The sequence below is a fragment of the Heptranchias perlo genome, chromosome 9, assembly GCF_035084215.1.
Source record: "Heptranchias perlo isolate sHepPer1 chromosome 9, sHepPer1.hap1, whole genome shotgun sequence".
In the NCBI taxonomy this organism is placed as follows: domain Eukaryota; kingdom Metazoa; phylum Chordata; class Chondrichthyes; order Hexanchiformes; family Hexanchidae; genus Heptranchias; species Heptranchias perlo.
In genome coordinates, this window is record NC_090333.1 from 48,919,570 (window position 1) to 48,943,840 (window position 24,271).

Consider the following 24,271-nt stretch of genomic DNA (forward strand, 5'->3'; position numbering starts at 1 on the left):
AATCTGGTTCATTACTCATTACTAAATCTAGTATGGCTTGCCCCCTTGTTGCCTCTAGGACATACTGCTGTAGAAAACTATCCCGGACACACTCAAGAAATTCACTACCTATCTGACAGTTGCTAGTCTGCTTTTCCCAATCTATGTGAAGGTTAAAGTCCCCCATTAAGACCACTATGCCTTTGTTACACGCGTGTCTAATCTCTGCATTTATACAATCTAGCACTTCAGAGCTGCTGCCAGGTGTCCTATACACAACTCCCACTATAGTCTTAGATCTTTTCCTATTTCTCAATTCAACCCATAAGGTCTCTGTTGGCTGCTTACCCCTTATTATATCCTTCTTTATCATTGAAGTGATTTCATCTCTAATCACTAAGGCTACTCCTCCCCCTCTTCCATTTTCCCTATCCCTCCTGTAGACCTTATAACCTGGTATATTTAGTTCCCAATCCTGACCATCCTGCAGCCATGTCTCAGTAATAGCTATATGTCATACCCTCCAACTTCACACTTCACTACTCCTATGTTCTCTAGCCCAGTGCTCTGCCAGGTGGCATCTTTAAATACACTGATGTACTAATGTACCTGGCCCCTTTTCAGTCTGCTGCTTTCTTCTGCTATGCAATGTTTTGGCCTGCAAGCAGAATTGAAAGTTTAGAAGCATCAGTAGCACATATAGTGAGACTCAAGTGGCTATCTTGCAGTGCATCATGATCACAGGTACATGGACCATGCATCAAGATTCAGATGAAAGGATTTTTGGAGTATAGCCCTTTAAGGATGTGAGTGTGGAAAAATACTTTGCTGTCACAAAGTGTTTCCTAATACAGGCCGGGAAAGCATTGTAAGCATTCAGTGGACTGTAAGAAAGTGTGAGGGAGGGAAAACACTTTGTGGCATGTATTCTTTGCTCAACTCTTAGTATAAAGTTAATGTGGGTACTTGTACCTTGGCTGATCTGCTACGGTCTCTGAACATTTTCCTCAATTGCTGCCATGGTTAAAACAGCATTGACATACAGCATCACCTTCTCTTATGCACTCTGTAATTGGTGTCTTTGAATGCCAGAGCCACCCTCCTCTGCCGCACTTCCATCAACGGCATGGTGCTCTGCTAAGACTCTGCTCCGTTTTTCTGATAGTGCTGAAACTTCTTCCTCCAGAAATGCTCTCCCCATTCGACTGCAGCCCTAGGCCTTTAAAATCCTGCAGCAGCCCTGGATATTCTGCTCCCCAAATAACGTGCTCCTAATGACAGGCATATGCAATGCCAGGAACTTGCTATAAATATGTAAATAGACCTTACTGCAGAAGATTCTATGGGGTTAGAGTCCTCCAATGCAGCAGATACAAACCCCATAACACTCTGTTGCTGTTTATTCCTGGGAACATTGCGGAGAAGTCACCTTGAAATGTTGTCACTGAAGGATAATGTGTACTGTATGACATTTTTGCACTATGAAAAACAGCCAGTGGTACAATTCTAGATTTTGCCCTGCCAAAGTTGAGTTGCATCTGGAGAAAGTATTTTGAGCTATATACATTAGGATGTAGTACTGTCACTCTGGTGATAGAGGTGGGAACAAATGACAAATTAAGAGTATCACACAAGAAGTGTATCACACATTCAAGTAACTTGGCTTAAGTGATTTTTCATAAAGTATATATTGGTACCATAACACTGCAATTTGTTTGAATCTTTAATACCTTCTGTTGACTTGAAATTGTAGGTCATCCAAAATAGGAGGAAGCATAAAGAAATTTCCTACTTATACCAGCATGGGGAACTATAGTAGACACAGCCACAGAAGCTCTCGGAGTTTTATGGGATCATCTAGTCGCCAAAGGGTAAATGTGCAAGGAGATAAGGTCTTGGAGAAAGGTTATAGTGCTGGAGGAAAACACACTATACAGGTACAGTTTTATGCAAGAACAGCTCAAATTGTTAAAAATGTGAACATTGGGATTTGTGCTAAAAATTCTCCGTATGAACACCTTGTCAGTCTCAATTGTGCCATTATTGGAGGCACCACATGGATGCCGGGCATTTTCTTTCTCGCCTCCCCACTCTACCTTCATAGGAAAGGAGAAAAAATTTGGTCTTGGGCACTTCACATTGTTGGTTTCAAAGCAGTATTGATGAAGATCTGAGGAAACTCATTCATTTAATTGAAATTTTCAAGAGTGAGATTGATAAGAGTTTTGTTAGGTAAGGGTATCAAGAGAAATGAAGAAATGGCGGATAAATGGAGTTGAAGTACAGATCAGCCATGATCTAATAGAATGGCTGAACAGGCTCGAGGGGCTCAATACCTTATTTCTATTCCTGTGTTCCTGTGTTCCACCCTCGCTGCCTGAGATAATATATGGCTGGGAACACCCAAAATGTGGAAAGTTAAAAAAAAATCATCTTAAGTCTATCCAGGAAGCATGAAATGGTGATTGAGAATGGAAGAGTTCAGCGTGGATCCACTAGGTTGTGGCCACGGTTGAGGGGGTTACAGTTATAAAGAGAGACTTGAAAAGTTAGAGCTTTTTTCGCTGGAGTTGAGATGGTTAAGGAGGGACTTGATAGAGATCTTCAAGATTATGATGGGATAAATAGTGATAGTCGTTTCCACTGGTTGACGATGTGGTAACGATATGACACAAATTTAAAATAATAGCAAAAAGAATTAAAGCAGAAGTAAGAAAAAAACTTTACAGAGGGTGGTTAGGATATGGAATTCTTCGTCAAAAAATATTTTTTGTATCAGAGTCAATAAATTCTTTTAAAGGTAAATTAGATAGTTGCTTAAAGTGTATGGCGAGTGAGCAGATGAGTGGGATTAGACTCACATTGAGGTAAACAGCGGTGTAGAGTTGATGGCCTAGAAATTCGGCTGCGCAGTACCCATCTTTTGGGCGCCAACAGGCCAATAAACTCCCAATATGGCGGGCAGTAAGTGCACACATACTTCCGACTGGAAATGTGCTACCCGCCATATTGGATAAGGTAGATGCACTGGTGATAGGAGCGCACGCCGGCAGCATTTAAAGGCCAGAATAATTTATTTAAATTAAGGTCCTGCACGTCTTGCAGGACCCGATTATGATTTTTGAATGCCCCAGCACTTTGTTCGCCACATGCTGAACTCGCACAGCACCATGTGCGCTAACCGCAGGAAGGACACATACTTATCTGAATTTGGAGCGGGGTGGGGGAGCAGGAGTGCACCTTCTGATCCCACGTTTAAAAAAACGCAGGACGATTTTTCATTTCCTCCCCTCCGACACCAATCGGCCACCCCGGCCCGATCGTCCACCCTGGCCGGAAGCTCAATCGTCCACCCTTCCTCATTTATCTGAGGGCCAACTTCAATCTTTGATCTGTGATGAGTTAGATGATCTCAAAGGGGTGCTGTAATTGGCCACAATGCACCTGGACTTGACAGGTGAAAAAAAATCGACACAGTTCCACCTTCTGGAAGTGCATGTGTGGGTGTCAAGTGAGAACAAGATCAGACTTGGTTGTGATGATCCTTATGGTCAAATAGCTTCTCAATATTCACTGTCAAGAAGCCCAGTGAAGCATATCTCTGGGAGGAATCAATACCTCAGGAAAGAGGGAAGGGGACAAAATTGGGAAGTTTGTAAATTATAGTTGAATGATTTGAAATAAAATAACCTGGTTCTGCCTGGCCCACAAGGAAACCATTAAAAAAAATAGGATTGGGCTCATTTGCAATGCATTCTTCCCCATTGTTTGAATCGCATGCCAACATGAATGATCATGTGGGTGAGGTATTTGGAGGGTTGCTAGAACCTGTACCCCAGGAGAAGTCAGCACCTTCAAGAGAGGAGGGGAGAAAATTGGAAAAAAACAAGAAATAATGTTGAGCCCTACATTGGATCTCCATGTTACTGAATTTTTAGTTGATTTACTACTGTTATGACCTGTATATTACTGATCATGTTCAAATGATACTGGTGTATGTCTGTCATTTCCAGGTGTTGGACGAGAATGGGAAAGATGTGACTCCTCACCCTCTTATTCTCTTAGATCCTTCTTTACCACAAGCCAAGCAAAGTAAAATTTTCTCCTCTCAGGATTTATCATTTTCTGACTTTGCCCTCACTGCTACGATGTACCAGACGATTACTAACGCTAGTTTTGCTGGACCTTTTACCAGGTGACTTTCTCATTTTGCCTTAATACACATTTGTTGAATTTTTAAACATGGTTGTGCGGTGGGTTAGCACGCTACCCTTTAATCTCTGGGAGCCTGGGTTTGAATGCAGTGTTGACTGATGAAATAAGTTTCCTCTGTCTTTTGGCTATAAGGGCTTTTTGGGGCTGTCTTATTCCAAGGAAGCAAGAAACTGCCAGTAATTTGGCACGCATTGCCATGAGTCTCATTCCTGCGATTTAATAAATCACAGTAATGCAGCAGAGTCCTCTTATGAGGTTAGGATGAAAGGTGGTTTATTCTATTGAATTGTAACATGATCCAATATGCTATGAAAGGTGATATCTGTAAATGTATCTCTTAGTAACTGTTTTAGAGGCCCAGGAGCAGAGAGTTTAAGCACAACTGCCTCCTTGTGAAGTACATCTGGTACATTATAAATGGAGAGTATTGCCTACAATCCACTTTCCTCATTCATTTCATCTCAACTGGTGTACTCGCTATGACATTTTTTCACTCTAGCATCATTATGGACTCTCTGGGTGTAATTTTGACTTTGGCCGATAGTGTAAAACGGGTGATATTGGTTCAGCCGCCTGTTATACATCTCTCCCGATTTTCATTTCCGTTGAAATCACACTATCGCAAAGTCAAGATTACCCCCTCTGATTGACACTAAATGCTAAATTAATATCAGTTTTATAATGTAGGCCTGCATCCATTTGGAACTGGGGTAAAATTGCACTAGATTTAAGAGTTTCAACTAAACAATATTGACTGGTCTCCACTGGTACGTAGTGCCTTTGGCCGCATAGTACAGAACTACTCGTAATTTGGCACTAAATTGGCAGACTTACTCCAAAAGATCTCAAGGATGGAAACTAAAATCAGAAAATGCTGGAAAACACTCAGTGGAGAGAGAAACAGTGTTAACATTTCAGGTCCATGACCTGAAATGTTAACTAGAAAATGTTAGTTTTTAAGCAAGTGCAGAGCCAGGGAAAAGTAGGGGGGGGTGGGAAAGAACAAAGGGGAAGGTCTGTGATATGGTGGAGGGCAGGAGTAATTAAATGACAAATGGGATGATTGGTGCAAGGCAAAAGGGGGTGGTAATGGGACAAGAAAAGAAACAAAAGATCGGTCCAGAGGAGTTGTAAATGGTTACAATAGAATAGAATAGAAGAGGGGAGGGAAGCATTGAAAATTTGGCAGAGAGGAAAAGGCTCCCGTTGCCCTGGAACGTGGCAGAGAAAGGCAGGTAGACCCCAGGGTGTGGTCCACCCTGCTGGTTGTGTACCGATAGGAGATCCCCACCCCAAGCACCAGTAGGTGTGGACTGATGCTTGGGGTGGGGATCCCCTGTCGGTACACGGCCTTCCCCTTTGTTCTGTTTTTATTTCAGATTGCCAGCATCTGCAGTATTTTGCTTTTGTTTTATAGACTTTGCCTGTATGAGGTGGGAATTAAGGCCATTACTGCCACAGAAGAGTGAGCTATTTTACAATACTCAACCTGTGCTGTAGCTGACTTGGATGTGCTTGATAAGATTATATGGAGAGAGCTTTATTCTGAATCCAACTGTATTATACCTGATTTATGAGTGCTTGCCACTAATGTAGATTAGCAAAAGTGAAGAAATATTTCATTCTTCAGCAGTGACATCCAGGGCTGGATTTCCTTTGATCTGCCACCTGTTTTTGGGCAGCTTTGGGGTAATAACTTCATAAAATCAGGCAGTAATGGCTATTACCTTTGCTCCACCAGTTTAAAAACCTCAGAATTCTCCACCAGAAATGGCACTATTCCCCTTTAATGCCTACCTCGAGTTTTCCTTGCTATATTTAACGTGGTGAAGTGGGTGTGGCTAACCCTCCTGCTCCATTTTATCCAACTTCTGTCCCAAACATCACCCTATTTATTACCGTCACTATATAAGTACTAGTAGGAGCAACACAGTGATATCCCTGGGGCGGATACTGTATTGAGGAGGCCATTTGGAGTTTCTATCAAGACTTATACTACCCTGTTTAGTCAGCTCTGCAGAAACTACAGTTGGACTGGAAATATGGATTTCCCAAAGGGCAACCCTCTATTCCTATATTTTGAAGAGGAGGATGAAGATATGGAAAAAAACTGGATTAAAGGCAATTAGACTGATGCATCACAGAAGTTGTTTGTTCCCTACACGCAGGAACCAACTCAAAAGGGTTTACACTCCAAGAAAGTCTTACTTGGATTTCTCTGCACGTCACTGTCTCAGAAGGATGCACTCTTCCCAGAGGCTTTTGGGGAGATAGCCCCACAGCCCACTTGCACCAGGAGAACAACATTGCACTAATCAAAGTGACCACTATCTTGAATGTTTTTTGGCTACCAGGTCCTTCTAGGCAACATCTGGTGACCTTTGGCACATTAATTGGGCAGCAGCTCACTATGCATAAAGAAGGTGACTGAGCCTTGCTTCAGGTGGGCCACGCAATTCATAACGTTCCCAATGGAATCGGAGAAGCAAAGAAAGAGAACTGTCCGCTTTTACAGATTGACAGGGTTCCAAAGGATTGATTGATTGCATGTGGCACTCAAAAGCCCCACATGACAACCTCCACAATTTCATGAACAGGAAAGGCTTTCATTCGATAAATGTGCAATGCCAATCACCTTATCTTGCACATTGACGCACACTACCCAGGAAGCTATCATGACACTTTCACCATGCGACACACTACCATACCAGCAAGCATGGCTCAAAACCAGGATGGTTGATTAGGGCTTATAATTCCAGTAAGGATTCTGCAGTGTGAAGGAGGCTGATATAATGAGGCCCTTGTTAGTACAAGAAGTATGATAGAGCAGACTTTAGGCATTCTGAAATCTTGTTTTAGGTGCTTGGATAAATCTGGTGGAGCCCTGCAATACAGTCCAGAATCATAGTCGCTTGCTTTGTACTACATAGAATGGTTACAGCACAGAAGGAGGCCATTCGGCCCATCGAGCTTGTGCCAGCTCTTTGTAAGAGCAATTCAGTTAGTCCCATTTCCCCCGCTCTTTCCCCGTGGCCCTGCAAATATTTTCCCTTCAAATATTTATCCAATTCCTTTTTGAAAGCTGCAATTGAATCTGCTTCCACCACCCTTTCAGACAGCGTATTCTAGATTGTAACTACTCGCCTCATAAAAAGTTTTTCCTCGTGTCGCCTGTGGTTCTTTTGCCAATCACCTTAAATCTGTGTCCTCTGGTTCTTGACCCTATGGCCATTGGGAACAGTTTCTCTTTATTTACTTTATTTAAACCCTTCATGATTTTGAGCACTTCTATCAAATTTCCTCTTAACCTTCTCTGTTCTAAGGAGAACAATCCCAGCTTTTCCAGTCTATCCACGTAACTGAAGTCCCTCATTCTTGGTACCATTCTAGTAAATCTTTTCTGCACCATTTCTAATGCCTTCACATCCTTCCTAAAGTGCGATGCCCAGAATTGGACACAATACTCCAGCTGTGGCCGAACCAACGTTTTACAAAGGTTCAACATAACTTCCTTGATTTTGTACTCTATGCCTTTATTTATAAAGCCCAGGATCCCATATGCTTTTTCAAACACTTTCTCAACCTGTCCTGCCACCTTCAAAGATTTGTGCACATATACCCCCCAGGTGTCTCTGGTCCTGCATCCCCTTTAGAATTGTACCATTTAGTTTATATTGCCTCGCCTCATTCTTCCTGCCAAAATGTATCACTTCACACTTCTCTGCATTAAATTTCATCTGCCATGTGTCCGCCCATTCCACCATCCTGTCTATATCCTCTGGAAGTCTATTATTATCCTCCTCACCACTCACTACACTTCCAAGTTTTGTGTCATCTGCAAATTTTGAAATTGTGCCCTGTACAACCAAATCCAAGACATTAATATAAAAACATAAGAAATAGGAGCAGGAGTAGGCCAATCGGCCCCTCGAGCCTGCTCCGCCATTCAATAAGATCATGGCTGATCTGATCCTAACCTCAAATCAAAATTCATGTCCAATTTCCTGCCCGCTCCCCGTAACCCCTAATTCCCTTTACTTCTAGGAAACTGTCGATTTCTGTTTTAAATTTATTTAATGATGTAGCTTCCATAGCTTCCTGGGGCAGCAAATTCCACAGACCTACCACCCTCTGAGTGAAGAAGTTTCTCCTCATCTCAGTTTTGAAAGAGCAGCCCCTTATTCTAAGATTATGCCCCCTAGTTCTAGTTTCACCCATCCTTGGGAACATCCTTACCGTATGCACCCGATCAAGCCCCTTCACAATCTTATATGTTTCAATAAGATCGCCTCTCATTCTTCTGAACTCCAATGAGTAGAGTCCCAGTCTACTCAACCTCTCCTCATATGTCCACCCCCTCATCCCCGGGATTAACCGAGTGAACCTTCTCTGTACTGCCTCGAGAGCAAGTATGTCTTTTCCTATATATCAAAAAAAGCAATGGTCCTAGTACCGACCCCTGGGGAACACCACGGTATACCTTCCTCCAGTCCGAATAACAACCGTTCACCATTACTCTCTGTTTCCTGTCACTGAGCCACTTTCTTATCCATGCTGCCACTGCCCCTTTTATTCCATGAGCTTCAATTTTGCTGACCACCCCTATTATGTGGCACTTTATCAAATGCCTTTTGAAAGTACAAATGCACAATAAGACCATAAGACTATAAGAGATAGGAGCAGGAGTAGGCCATTCGGTCCCTCGAGCCTGCTCCACCATTTAATGAGATCGTGGCTGATCTGATTTTTACCTCAACTCCACTTTCCCGCCCTTTCCCCATATCATAGAGTCATAGAGTCATAGAAGTTTACAACATGGAAACAGGCCCTTCGGCCCAACATGTCCATGTCGCCCAGTTTATACCACTAAGCTAGTCCCAATTGCCTGCACTTGGCCCATATCCCTCTATACCCATCTTACCCATGTAACTGTCCAAATGCTTTTTAAAAGACAAAATTGTACCCGCCTCTACTACTGCCTCTGGCAGCTCGTTCCAGAGACTCACCACCCTTTGAGTGAAAAAATTGCCCCTCTGGACCCTTTTGTATCTCTCCCCTCTCACCTTAAATCTATGTCCCCTCGTTATTGACTCCCCTACCTTTGGGAAAAGATTTTGACTATCTACCTTATCTATGCCCCTCATTATTTTATAGACTTCTATAAGATCACCCCTTTACCTCCTACTCTCCAGGGAAAAAAGTCCCAGTCTATCTAACCTCTCCCTATAAGTCAAACCATCAAGTCCCGGTAGCATCCTAGTAAATCTTTTCTGCACTTTTTCTAGTTTAATAATATCCTTTCTATAATAGGGTGACCAGAACTGTACACAGTATTCCAAGTGTGGCCTTACTAATGTCTTGTACAACTTCAACAAGACATCCCAACTCCTGTATTCATTGTTCTGACCAATGAAACTAAGCATGCCGAATGCCTCCTTCACCACTCTATCCACCTGTGACTCCACTTTCAAGGAGCTATGAACCTGTACTCCTAGATCTCTTTGTTCTATAACTCTCCCCAACGCCCTACCATTAACGGAGTAGGTCCTGGCCCGATTCGATCGACCAAAATGCATCACCTCACATTTATCTAAATTAAACTCCATCTGCCATTCATCGGCCCACTGGCCCAATTTATCAAGATCCCGTTGCAATCCTAGATAACCTTCTTCACTGTCCACAATGCCACCAATCTTGGTGTCATCTGCAAACTTACTAACCATGCCTCCTAAATTCTCATCCAAATCATTAATATAAATAACAAATAACAGCGGACCCAGCACCGATCCCTGAGGCACACCGCTGGTCACAGGCCTCCAGTTTGAAAAACAACCCTCTACAACCACCCTCTGTCTTCTGTCGTCAAGCCAATTTTGTATCCAATTGGCTACCTCACCTTGGATCCCATGAGATTTAACCTTATGTAACAACCTACCATGCGGTACCTTGTCAAAGGCTTTGCTGAAGTCCATGTAGACCACGTCTACTGCACAGCCCTCATCTATCTTCTTGGTTACCCCTTCAAAAAACTCAATCAAATTCGTGAGACATGATTTTCCTCTCACAAAACCATGCTGACTGTTCCTAATCAGTCCCTGCTTCTCCAAATGCCTGTAGATCCTGTCTCTCAGAATACCCTCTAACAACTTACCCACTACAGATGTCAGGCTCACCGGTCTGTAGTTCCCAGGCTTTTCCCTGCCGCCCTTCTTAAACAAAGGCACAACATTTGCTACCCTCCAATCTTCAGGCACCTCACCTGTAGCGGTGGATGATTCAAATATCTCTGCTAGGGGACCCGCAATTTCCTCCCTAACCTCCCATAACGTCCTGGGATACATTTCATCAGGTCCCGGAGATTTATCTACCTTGATGCGCGTTAAGACTTCCAGCACCTCCCTCTCTGTAATATGTACACTCCTCAAGACATCACTATTTATTTCCCCAAGTTTCCTAACATCCATGCCTTTCTCAACCGTAAATACCGATGTGAAATATTCATTCAGGATCTCACCCATCTCTTGTGGTTCTGCACATAGATGACCTTGTTGATCCTTAAGAGGCCCTACTCTCTCCCTAGTTACTCTTTTGCCCTTTATGTATTTGTAGAAGCTCTTTGGATTCTCCTTTGCCTTATCTGCCAAAGCAATCTCATGTCCCTTTGACTCTCTTGCTGATCAAAAATTTGTCCAACTCAGTCTTGAATGTATTCAATGACTCAGCCTCCACAGCTTTTTGGGATAAAGAATTCCAAAGATATGTTGACCGGAGGTCACGGGTTACGGTTATTGGCTTAGTACAAAGAGGAGAAGAGTCAATTCTCTCTTAACTCTCAGTTTGCTTTATTCACGCTGTTAGATCATATACATATAGCTTATACGTCTGGTTAGATATAGACATGCAGTTTGCACCAGGTTATACAGTTTTATACCCAAACTAGGATCTAAACGCACACCCACTAGGTTTCTCTGACACTCCCTGAGTGGTCACAGAATATAAAGGATAATACCCGAAAAGGAGAGCTGACGCTGGCCAGGCGTTCCGTTCTCTCTCTCTCTCTCTCTCTCTCTCTCTCGCCGTTGTCTCTACGTCCCTGACATAGGTTCTTCCACTTCCGCGATGGTTGGTCTCCGGAGTCTTTGCTCTGGCTCCATGCCCCAGATTCTTCATTCTTATTCCGAATCTTATCTCTTCAAGCTGTGCTGTCTCTCTCCCTTTGGTTTAGGCTTGCTCGCCTAGCCTGTGTCTTCTCCTCATTGGCTCTGTCCCAAGGACTTAGGTAGCATTACCTCATTACTCCTTTTCTAAATAAGGACTTGTGTCTTATCACATCTCCTGTTGTCTTTCACAAAACTTAGCTAATTCAAACCGGTTCCAGCCAGCTCAGGCCAGCGACTGAACTCAGGTTACTTCAGTTCAAAAGTTGCTTTTGCCTGTGTGTCAGCAGCTGATGTCTCCGGTTACTGCAGCCCCTGGCCAACAGATTCACGACCCTCTGGGAGAAGAAATTCCTCCTCATTTCCGTCTTAAACAGGCGACCCCTTATTCTGAGACTATGCCCCCTAGTTTTAGATTCCCCCATGAGGGGTAACATCCTCTCAGCATCTATCCTATCGAGTCCCCTCAGAATCTTGTATGATTCAATAATATCTCCTCTCATTCTTCTAAACTCCAATGAGTATAGACCCAACCTGTTCAATCTTTCCTCATAAGACAACCCTTCCATACCCGGAATCAACCTTGTGAACCTTCTCTGAACTGCCTCCAATGCAAGTATGTTCTTCCTTCAATGAGGGCACCAGAACTGTACGCAGTACTCCAAGTGTGGTCTCACCAGCACCCTGTACAGTTGTAGCATGACTTCCCTGCTTTTATACTCCATTCCCCTAGAAATAAAGGCCAATATTCCATTTGCCTTCCGGATTACCTGCTGCACCTGTATGTTAACTTATTGTATTTCATGTACGAGGACACCCAGATCCCTCTATACCGCAGCATTTTGTAGTATTTCTCCCATTCAAATAATATTTTGCTTTTTTATTTTTCCTCCCAAAGTGGATGACTTCACATTTTCCCACATTATATTCCATCTGCCAAATTTTTGCTCATTTGCTGAACCTGTCAATAGCCCTTTGCAGACACTATGTGTCCTCATCGCAACCTGCTTTTCCACCTATCCTTGTATCATCAGCAAATTTGGCCACAAGATACTCTGTTCCTTCATCCAAGTCATTGATATATATTGTAAATAGTTGAGGCCCCAGCACTGATCCCTGTGGCACCCCACTAGTTACAGATTGCCATTTTGAAAATGACCCTTTTATCCTGACTCTTTGTTTTCTGTTAATTAGCCAATCCTCTATCCATGCCAGTATATTACTCCCAACAACATGAGCTTTTATCTTGTGCAGTAATCTTTTATGTGGCACCTTATTGAATGCCTTTTGGAAATCCAAATGTACTGCATCCATTGGTTCCCCTTTATCCACCCTGCCCATTACTTCCTCAAAGAATTTGTCAGACATGATTTCCCCTTCATAAAACCATGTTGACTCTCCTTGATTGTGTCATGAGTCTCCAAATGTCCTGCTACTACTTCCTTAATAATGGAGTCTAGCATTTTCCCAGTGACAGATGTTAGGCTAACTGGTCTATAGTTACCTGCTTTCTGTCTCACTCCCTTCTTGAATAGGGGTGTTACGTTTGCGGTTTTTCCGATCTGCTGGAACCTTTCCAGAATCTAGCGAATTCTGGAAGATTACAACCAATGTATCCACTATCTTTGTAGCCACTTCCTTTAAGACCCTCGGATGCAAGCCATCAGGTCCAGGGGACTTGTCAGCCTTTAGACCCATTAGTTTACCTAGTACTTTTTCTCCAGTGATAGTGATTGTTTTTAGTTCCTCCCTCCCCTTTGCCCCTTGATTTTCTTCTATTATTGGTATGTTATTAGTGTCTTCTACTGTGACGACAGATACAAAATATCTGTTCAATTCCTCTGCCATTTCCTTGTTTTCCATTATTATTTCCCCAGTCTCATCCTCTAAGGGACCAATGTTTACTTTAGCTATCCTCTTTCTTTTTATATACTTGTAGAAGCTTTTACTGTCAGTTTTTATATTTCTTGCTAGTTTACTCTCTCAATTTATTTTCTCCCACTTTACAACATCAACCGCATTGCCCCCATCAACCCTCTCTGTTACCTCATCAAAAAACTCAATCAATTTGGTCAAACACGATTTGCCTTTAACAAATCTGTGCTGACTTTCCTTTGTTAATCCTCCCTTGCCCAAGTGACTCTTACTTTTGACCCGGATTATCGTTTCTAATAGCTTCCCCACCATCGAGGTTAAACTGACTGGCCTGTAGTTGCCAGGTTTATCCTTGCACCTTTTTTTGAACATTTGCAATTCTCCAGTCCTCTGGCACCACCCCTGTATCTAAGGAGGATATGAAGGTTATGGCCAGCATCTCTGCAATTTCCACCCTTACTTCCCTCAGCAACCTAGGACGCATCCCATCCAGACCGGGTGACATATCTACTTTAAGTACAGCCAGTCTTTCTAGTACGTCCATCCAGTATCTCAACTACCTCCTCTTTTACTGTGGCTTTGGTAGCATCTTCTTCCTTGGTAAAGACAGATGCAAAGTACTCATTTAGTACCTCAGCCATGCCGTCTGCCTCCATGCGTGGATCTTCTTTTGGTCCCTAATCGGCCCCACCCCTTCTCTTGTTACCCGTTTACTATTTACTATTTATATGCCTATAGAAGACTTTTGGATTCCATTTTATGTTAGTAGCCAATCTATTCTCATACTCTTTGTCCCTCTTATTTCCTTTTTCTCTTATCCCCTGTCCTATCTATACTCAGTGTGGTTCTCACTTGTATTATCAACCTGACATCTGTCATACGTCCCTACATAACCTTAGAGGTTAGATTAGAGGAGGTGGTGACTCACCGGGCACAAGTGCGCAGGAACTAGGGTGGGAGGATAGGACGCCACAGGTGCCAGTTTGCCGAGGGTGAGGTCATATACTAGTTCTTCAGCAGAGGACTCGAATGCCGACTTCGATGGGACAGGCTACTGAAGAAGGCTAATGGGCTTGTTGCACTGGGCAGCTTGTGCGCAAGCTCTCCGGCAATGTCGTGGAGTGTGGAGGAGTCTACTTCCAACTTGGCGCAAGGCTTTACGCAGATCATGGAGCCCATTCTTTTCAATGTGGAATGAGTGGTCAGATTCATCGATAAAGCAGTGGAACCCACCATGATGGACCGTCTCATGACAAACCTGACTGCTTCCATTAGCAAACTGCTGCCATGGAAGCTCAGATGGCTGTCACCTTGGCTGTGGGGAGCCACTGTTAAAAGGGGCTTCCAGGGCATCACATCACTCCAGCACTCTCTTCAGCAGAGCACTAGGTGTGCTGAGCCGCTGCCCCAGGAGTGTGGCCTTGTCACGATGGGAGAGGAACTTGCTGTCCTCTCTCATGATGACAGCATGCTTGCTCCCCTGCCAGCCACTCCGCCAGTGCCCTTGCTGGTGCCGTTCAGCCAGCCGGCCCAGACTGCTGCAGCAAAGGCCGAGATGATGCAGTCTGCAGCAGAGTCCTCTAGGACCAGAGCTGCTCAAGGTAGTCCTTCAAGGCCATCTGGAATGTCCTCAATGGAAGCTCAGCAGCCTTCCCACCTCCCAAGGTATAGCCACTGGGGAAATATCTAATAGGAGCACTATAGTAGGGAAAGGAACATGCAAGACAGGCACTAAGAGAATGCACAAGGGTGAATGGTGATTTTTTTTCTATAAATGATATTATTTATTTGATAAATTTGTTTTTGGATCTGGATTTGGCTTTGGTATTTATCTTTGTGGTGAATTGAGGGCAAGATCAATAAGTGTGGAGTGAAAGAAGGCAATCTGATAGTGGCAGTAAGAAGAGAGATAAGGATTGTGGAACTGTTGGGGAATGGGAGGTTTGACATAAACCAGCTCATTGAGGAGCGGTTCAACTCTGAGAGCTCGGGCAGATAGGGGCTCTCTTGGCCGCTGCCTCTCCTCCTCCTCGTACTGCTCCTTCTCCTCAACTTGTTGATTCGCAGGTAGTGGTAAGAGCTGGCCCCTCATGATGGCAAAGTTGTGGAGCATGCAGCATATAACCACAAATCTGGATACCCGCTCAGAGGTGTACTGCAAAGCTCCTCCAGAACAGTCCAGGTAGCAGGAGCTTAGCTTGAGCATGCTGGTTGTTTGCTTGATGATGTTCTTGTGACATCGTGGATCTCACTGTAGGCCTGATCTGCAGCCTCTGCCCGTGTTCCTAACTGGAGTCATGTGCCATGCCCCGAGGCGATAACCTTTGTTGCCGAATAGCCAGCCTGTAACTTGGCAGATTGGTTGGAATAAAGGCTGTACAGAGTAATGGTGCAGAATGGAAGAGTCGTGACTGCTGCCAGGATAGCGGGCATGATGCTCTGCCTGTGGTTGCAAACCAATTGTATGTTGAGGGAATGGTATCCCTTTTGAATGATAAATATTTCAGGGTGTTGATGGGGAGCATTCAGGGCAATGTGCGTGCAGTCAAAGGCACCTTGCACCATGGGGAAGTCTGCCTTGCAGGCAAAACCTTGTTCTCTCGCGCCCTGCTACTCTCTGTCAATAGGGAAGGAGATGTAAGTATTACTCATGGCGTATAGAGCCTCGGTGACCTCCCTGATATATCGATGTATTGTGAACTGTGAGATGTTGCTGATGTCACCTACTACAGCCCAAAAGGAGCATGTGGCATAAACATTGAGGTTGACGGTGATCTTGACAGCCACAGGCAGTCCTGTCCACGCCCTGATGTGAGGTCGTAGTTGTGGCTGCAGCATGTGTCATAGCTCGGTAACAACCTCCTTGGTAAAGCAAAGGTGCCTCATACACTGCTCGTCAGCGAAGTTGACGTAGGAGAAGAGCTCCCTCAAGATCCTCTGTGGATATGGCCTCTTCCGAGTGCCTTCCTCCTCCTCCTGCCTTTTCTGGCAGCTTGTCCTGCTCTGTGGTGTCTTCCTTGCTGCTCCCAATCGTGCTGTATTCCAAGAGGCAGCCCTACCAGACCACCCATGTTTGGAGCTAGACAATTTGTGGGGCAAACAACAACAACATTGCAAAAGCAGCCAAATCTCTTTCTGTGCAGACAAAGTGAACCCTGAAGAGAGCTAGAACTCTGCCAGAAAAGTAGCCAGAAATAGTAAACCAGCAACTAACCTTAAGGTACTGTATGATCCTTTTAAATAGTGCTGGCGAGGGAGCGTGCATGCCAGGTAGCGTCATGTTGTGCTGAGCGAGGTCAGCACGTGGCGGGTGAATCGCTGGGGTGGTCCAAAATGGTGAGCGCGTCCTGCATGCAGCACACGACCCTTATCCGCATAATTTTTTTGCTGCTTTAAATCCTGCTGGCGTGCACTCCTGACACGAGTGCTACCTCCTGTACCAAAATGGCAGGTGGCGCACTTATGGTTGGAAGTGTGTGCTCGCTTACTGCCTTAGGGAAAGGGGCCTTAGGTGTCTGCGTAGTGTCTAAAAACTGGGCACTACGTTGCCCAATTTCTAAGCCTGTGTTTCCTGCTGTTCAAAAAGTGATGTTGCCCTTTAACTAGATGCAGCCGTCTCTATTTTCCTCCCTCATAGTGGTAGTAACCAAATGAAGAGTGGTATTACAGCTCCTAATCTGCTCTGCAAGGATAACGAGGGCGTTGGGAGGAAGGTCCACGGTGTTCACGGCAAAGTCATGCAGGCATGCAGTACCCTGCCAACAGGAGGAGAATCCAGCTACTAGTATCAGTATCACGCACTCCTAAGTCAACTACATTATGATTACATTTATAATAACACTTCCTTTCACTCTGTCTGGAAAATATGCCTCAGCCCCAACCTCAGAGGAGCACCACAATCACACCTGTGTGACATTTATCCATTTCTCACACCAGCTATCCTATCTGAGTGTTAGTGAATTGAATTCATCCCATCAGCCTAATCCAAGCATGTCTAAACTGTGGCCCCCAAGTCCTGATAATTCGGCCCTTGGAGCATAGGCAACTCAGTTCTTTTAATGTGTATGTTTGTTCTTTGCTGGTTTGTGCTTTCAGGACACAAAAATGACAAAAGCTTTGACTTCCTGGGTCTAACCCATTGCACCACCCATTGTCCATTGAAAATAATATTTTATTTTGTAGGTGATGTCAGGCTCGTAGGAAACATTTTGGAAATGGTACCGCCATGTTATGGACTGGACTTTTTTCCCTTTCAAACCAGTTGTCCTTCCTTGCCCCTCAGATGCCCAGTAACTATTTTTAATCTTTTTTTCTATTTACATTTTTTTCCCCTGGATTTCCTTTCCCTCATTCTTATTGTCCATGTAATATTCCATTATTCTTTAGGAATTTTAAAACGTTTCAATTCTATTTCAATTTAGTTACTTTCTAAATGTTTCTTTTAAATTTGGTTAGTTTGTTTGTTTGTGTTTTCCCCATTTTCTTTGCTATGCTTTATTATAAGAATCTGCTTTATAATTTTCATTTTCATCTTACCCCATGGTACAGATGAGCCTATTCAAGAGATAGGAGAGGTAAGTTTCGGGCAAAATGTGCTAGAGCCTGGGTATTTCCTAAGGGCCAATGTTTAACATTTGGCAGTTAAAATAAAAGCTCTCTCATAATCCATGTTCTAAATAAATATTTCTTTTCTCTACTACCCACCAGGTCCACTTTTGAAAGTGGCAGTGTCTCTCGATCAAGTCGTACTTTTTCCGATTCAATGGACGAAATTGTAGAGCCTGGTGTTCAACAAGATGTCACAAGTCTACAATGTAAGATTTATCGCCTTATATCATTGCTGAATACTCTGTACAATGTTATAGGTATAATATTTCGGTACTTGAATCAGTACCCAGGCAACTGGGAAGTGCTGATGCAGATGGAAGGACAAACATTCTTTGCCAATCTCAAGCCCATTAACTGCCCTGATACCAATTCAAAGAATTTATTATCATATTTAATCACCAGCTTTTTTTTTAACTGAGATGAAAAAATGTAATTAAAAATACACTACCCATACCAATTCCATCCCTGAGTGAGATTGGCGATAGTGCCAATTAATGCAAAATTAGAGCCAGTTTTGCAGTGAGCCTGCACCTACTTTGAATTGAGTTGAGAGTGCACAAAATGCAGACTCTTAAATGAAATTGATCAGTCTCACCTGGGACCGAGTGGCCTGGAGTCCATAATTTAGTACTTGACAATTTGACTTCTATGTCTCATCTACATGCTGCCCCTCGGCAACATCATCCAAAAACACACATCAGGTTCTGCATGAGCGCTGACGGCACCCAGCTCTACCTTACCGCCACCTCCCTTGACCCCACCACTGTCTCTGATTTGTCACACTGCATGTCTGACATCCAGTACTGCATGAGCAAAAATTTCTTCCAACATTTTTTTTTATTCGTTCATGGGATGTGGGCGTCGCTGGCGAGGCCGGCATTTATTGCTCATCCCTAATTCCCCTTGAGAAGGTGGTGGTGAGCCGCCTTCTTGAACGGCTGCAGTCCGTGTGGTGATGGTTCTCCCACAGTGCTGTTAGGAAGGGAGTTCCAGGATTTTGACCCAGCGACGATGAAGGAACGGCGATATATTTACAAGTCGGGACGGTGTGTGACTTGGAGGGGAACGTGCAGGTCGTGTTGTTCCCATGTGCCTGCTGCCCTTGTCCTTCTAGGTGGTAGAGGTCGCTGGTTTGGGAGGTGCTGTTGAAGAAGCCTTGGCGAGTTGCTGCAGTGCATCCTGTGGATGGTACACACTGCAGCCACAGTGTGCCGGTGGTGAAGGGAGTGAATGTTTAGGGTGGTGGATGGGTTGCCAATCAAGCGGGCTGCTTTGTCCTGGAAGGTGTTGAGCTTCTTGAGTGTTGTTGGAGCTGCACTCATCCAGGCAAGTGGAGAGTATTCCATCACACTCCTGACTTGTGCCTTGTAGATGGTGGAAAGGCTTTGGGGAGTCAGGAGGTGAGTCACTCGCCGCAGAATACCCAGCCTCTGACCTGCTCTTGGAGCCACAGTATTTATATGGCTGGTCCAGTTAAGTTTCTGGTCAATGGTGACCCCCAGGATGTTGATGGTGGGGGATTTGCCGATGGTAATGCCATTGAATGTCAAGGGGAGGTGGTTAGACTCTCTCTTGTTGGAGATGGTCATTGCCTGGCATTTGTCTGGCGCAAATGTTACTTGCCACTTATGAGCCCAAGCCTGGATGTTATCCAGGTCTTGCTGCATGCGGGCTCGGACTGCTTCATTATTTCAGGGGTTGCAAATGGGAGTGAACACTGTGCAATCATCAGCGATCATCCCCATTTCTGACCTTATGATGGAGGGAAGGTCATTGATGAAGCAGCTGAAGATGGTTGGGCCCTAGGACACTGCCGTGAGGAACTCCTGCATCAATGCCCTGGGGCTGAGATGATTGGCCTCCAACAACCCCTACCATCTTCCTTTGTGCTAGGTATGACTCCAGCCACTGGAGAGATTTCCCCCTGATTCCCATTGACTTCAGTTTTACTAGGGCTCCTTGGTGCCACACTCGGTCAAATGCTGCCTTAATGTCAAGGGCAGTCACTCTCACCTCACCTCTGGAATTCAGCTCTTTTGTCCATGTTTGGACCAAGGCTGTAATGAGGTCTGGAGCCGAGTGGTCCTGGCGGAACCCAAACTGAGCATCGGTGAGCAGGTTATTGGTGAGTAAGTGCCGCTTGATAGCACTGTCGACGACACCTTCCATCAATTTGCTGATGATTGAGAGTAGACTGATGAGGCGGTAATTGGCCAGATTGGATTTGTCCTGCTTTTTGTGGACAGGACATACCTGGGCAATTTTCCACATTGTCGGGTAGATGCCAGTGTTGTAGCTGTACTGAAACAGCTTGGCTAGAGGCACAGCTAGTTCTGGAGCACAAGACTTCAGCACTACAGCCGGGATGTTGTCGGGGCCCATAGCCTTTGCTGTATCCAGTGCACTCAGCCGTTTCTTGATATCACGTGGAGTGAATCGAATTGGCTGAAGACTGGCTTCTGTGATGGTGGGGATATCGGGAGGAGACCAAGATGGATCATCCACTCGGCACTTCTGGCTGAAGATGGTTGCAAACGCTTCAGCCTTGTCTTTTGCACTCACGTGCTGGACACCACCATCATTGAGGATGGGGATGTTTGCAGAGCCTCCTCCTTCCATTAATTGTTTACTTGTCCACCACCATTCACGACTGGATGTGGCAGGACTGCAGAGCTTTGATCTGACCTGTTGGTTGTGGCATCGCTTAGCTCTGTCTATAGCATGTTGCTTCCGCTGTTTAGCATGCATGTAGTCCTGAGTTGTAGCTTCACCAGGTTGGCACCTCATTTTTAGGTACGCCTGGTGCTGCTCCTGGCATGCTCTTCTACACTCCTCATTGAACCAGGGTTGATCCCCTGGCTTGTTGGTAATGGTAGAGTGAGGAATATGCCGGGCCATGAGGTTACAGATTGTGCTGGAATACAATTCTGCTGCTGCTGATGGCTCACACCGCCTCATGGATGCCCAGTTTTGAGCTGCTAGATCTGTTCTGAATCTATCCCATTTAGCACAGTGATAGTGCCACACAACTCGTTGGATGGTGTCCTCAGTGCGAAGACGGGACTTTGTCTCCACGAGGACCGTGCGATGGCCACTCATACCAATACTGTCATGGATAGATGCATTTGCGACAGGTAGATTGGTGAGGACGAGGTCAAGTAAGTTTTTCCCTCGTGTTGGTTCGCTCACCACCTGCCGCAGGCCCAGTCTAGCAGCTATGTCCTTCAGGACTCGGCCAGCTCGGTCAGTAGTGGTGCTACCGAGCCACTCTTGGTGATGGACATTGAAGTCCCCCACCCAGAGTACATTTTGTGCCCTTGGTACCCTCAGTGCTTCCTCCAAGTGGTGCTCAACATGGAGGAGGACTGATTCATCAGCTGAGGGAGGACGATAGGTGGTAATCAGCAGGAGGTTTCATTGCCCATGTTTGACCTGATGCCATGAGATTTCATGTGGTCCAGAGTCAATGTTGAGGACTCCCAGTGCCACTCCCTCCTGACTGTATAAATATTGGGAAGACCGAAGCCATTGTCTTTGGTCCTCGCCACAAACTCGGTTCCCTAGTCACGACTCCATTCTTCCTCCTAGCCACTGTCTGGGGCTGAACCAGGCCGTTCAGAACCTTGGCATCCTATTTGATCATGAGATGAGTTTCCGACCACATATCCACTTCACCACCAAGACTGCCTACTTCCACCTCCGTAACATCACTTGTCTTTGTCCCTGCCTCAGCTCATCTGCTGCTGAAACCCTCATCCATGCCTTTGATACCACTGGACTTGACTATTCCGATGTTCTCCTGGATAGTCTCCCATCTTCCACCCTCCATAAACCTGAGTTCATCCAAAACTCTGCTGCCCGTATCCTAGTCCCATTCTCCCATCACCCCTGTGCTCGCTGACCTGCATTGGTTCCCGGTCCGGGAATGCCTTGATTTTAAATTTCTCATCCTTGTTTTCAAATCCCTCCATGGCCTCGCCCCTTCCTATCTCAGTAACCTGCACCAGTGCTACAAACCTTCGAGATCTCTGCGCTCCTCCAATTCTTACCTCTTACGCATCCCCAATTTTAATTGCTCCACCGTTGGTGGCTGTGCCTTCAGCTGCCTAGACCCTAAGCTCTGGAATTCCCTCCCTAAACCTCTCCACCTCTCTACCTCTCTCTCCTCCTTTAAGACACTCCTTAAAACCTACCTCTTTGACCAAGCTTTTGGTCACCTGTCCTAATATCTCCTTATGTGGCTCGTTGTTAAATTTTGTTTGTTAACGCTCCTGCGATGTTTTGCTATGTTAGAGGCACTATATAAATGCAAATTTTTGTTGTAAGAAACCTCAAGGATGGATAAGGTGAAAAATTAAAATCTCACATTTTCATAATGGGAAGAGGGTGTCCCCCCAATGGAGGATTTAATATTATTTGAGCAGAGTAGAGGCAGCTTTAGCCTAATCAGTGTCACTTGCCAGCTTTTTATCAAGGGCCACAATACCACCTATGTCTGGTTTGAAGGCCACTTTCAGAAATGCTCCAACAAGTCTCATCACGGAGGAATGAGATGGAGATTTGCATTTGTGATTCCTAATTCAATGAGCTCCTGATTTCAATTGTACCATTGTAATCAGATGTTGAATGTAGGTCAAACCTTCCCTACACAAAGAGAAAATAAAGCTATAGGGTTGACAATTCTATTAAATTGCAACAATTTAATAGAATTCTTTTCACTTGTTGGATGGAAGCTTGGCTGACTTTACCTTCCCTTGCTTTTTTCTGAATCTCAACTCATTATCAATATTTCACATCTGGTTAGACTGTGAATGGAGACCCAGATGCACATTTAGTTGCATGTATGCAGCTGAGCAAGATGATGTGGAAATGGGCCACAAGTGGCAATGGCCACGGGCTGATGACTGACCCATTTTCAGATGGTTGTGTACTTCTTAAATCTGAATTCAAAGATACGCACTCTCCCGTGGGTATTTTATGTAAATTGGAAGCAGATTAACATTACCTAGTAATCAGTCCCCCTCAAAAATGTTCAATATTGGTACTGGAAGGGTATTCAAGAGAACTCTTAACAGTTTAATTTTTATTTATTGTTTTTTAATATGCCTCTTCTAAAGGCTGGAGTCTTGTCTTCAGTGTGAAAAGCATTTATCACTCAAATACATTCCACGATCTTTGCTGAGTTAGCTGATCGCAGCCAGGGCAACGGCAGAAATGCCTCAGTTGGCCACAATGTCCCTGGCTTAGAGAGTAGAAAAATCACAGAAACATAAAATTTTACAGCACAGAAAGAGGCCCTTCGGCCCTTTGCACCAGTGCCAGTTCTCTGAAAGAGCTATTAATTTATTCCCTTTCCCATGTATTTTAAATTTTTCTTTTCCATTTCCTATTTAAAAGCTATGGGCGGGTTCTGAGCTGGGGGGGGAGGGGGGAATTGCATGCATGAAACCTGGAAGTAACACGTTGGATTCTGCAATCTCAACTTGATTGAATAATGCATGATGCAATCTGAAGTCCACTGTTTAAAGGGCCAATGCAAAAATGGAATTTGGAGGAGCCAGGAGGCATTTACCATGGATTCACAAAGAGCAAGGCCAGCACTGATGCTCCCCTTGAAGTATTGCTAAGAGCAGTGAGGAGCAGGAGGGACATCATTTTCACAGTAATGGGAGGAAGAAACCTGCTTCTCTTACCAAGAAAGCATGGCTGGAGGTGAGTAGCAGGAGCATTGTGCCCATTCATGGATGCAGTGCAGGAGGCAATTTAATGACCTAACTAGGTTGGGAAAAGTGAGTACAGTTGCTGATTCATCTATATCCTGTGGTGTACAACACTCCCCTCTCCTCACATTGTCTTGCCAAGTGTACTCCATCACATCACTCCTCACACCCACTTAAGTTTCAGCAGCACCCATCCTTCACTTTACATGCACTTTCTCACCTCCCCATGTATCCATCCATTGCTTCCACTCACCCCAATCCTTATGTAATGTGATGCATCTCTCTGATAGTCACCCTCCGATGCATCTGTCAGATAGTCACCCTCACCCAATGCACTGCATCCATCGGGTGAATACGTGATCTTCAGTCACTCATACAGTTCTTTCGCCCCTTGTAGGAGAAGAGAGTGCAAAACGCAAGGGAGAGGGAGAGGACTGGAGGTGGCCTGCCACAAACTTTGCAGCTCACTGATGCAGATGAGGACACCATGGAGATAAGTGGCACATCTGCGTCCCTCTCAATCGGAGATGGGGAGACTAGGAACTCGCAGATGCCTGGTGACAGAATTTTAAAAATCTCTGACATACATGCTGACTTTATTTCATCAAAGGCTGAACTATGAGAAGCATGAATATGGTGATTGTCCAGATTGTTACTTTGCCAGGACTAATTTATATTGCTTTCTTTTGTCTTCCAGGGTCCTCACGCATGGAGCAA

The 24,271-nt window shown here is 44.7% G+C and overlaps 1 protein-coding gene across 6 annotated transcripts in view; it reads left to right on the top strand.

Annotated features, from left to right (window-relative positions):
- dnai4 (dynein axonemal intermediate chain 4) overlaps nucleotides 1–24,271 on the top strand; it is a 116,433-nt gene that overhangs the window by 4,559 nt on the left and 87,603 nt on the right. For all 6 annotated transcript variants that reach the window (XM_067990374.1, XM_067990370.1, XM_067990369.1 and 3 more), the window contains exons 2-4: nucleotides 1,733–1,916; nucleotides 3,993–4,174; nucleotides 17,934–18,040. In XM_067990374.1, coding sequence (XP_067846475.1) covers nucleotides 1,733–1,916; nucleotides 3,993–4,174; nucleotides 17,934–18,040 — 473 coding nt within the window. The remainder of the gene's footprint in view (nucleotides 1–1,732; nucleotides 1,917–3,992; nucleotides 4,175–17,933; nucleotides 18,041–24,271) is intronic.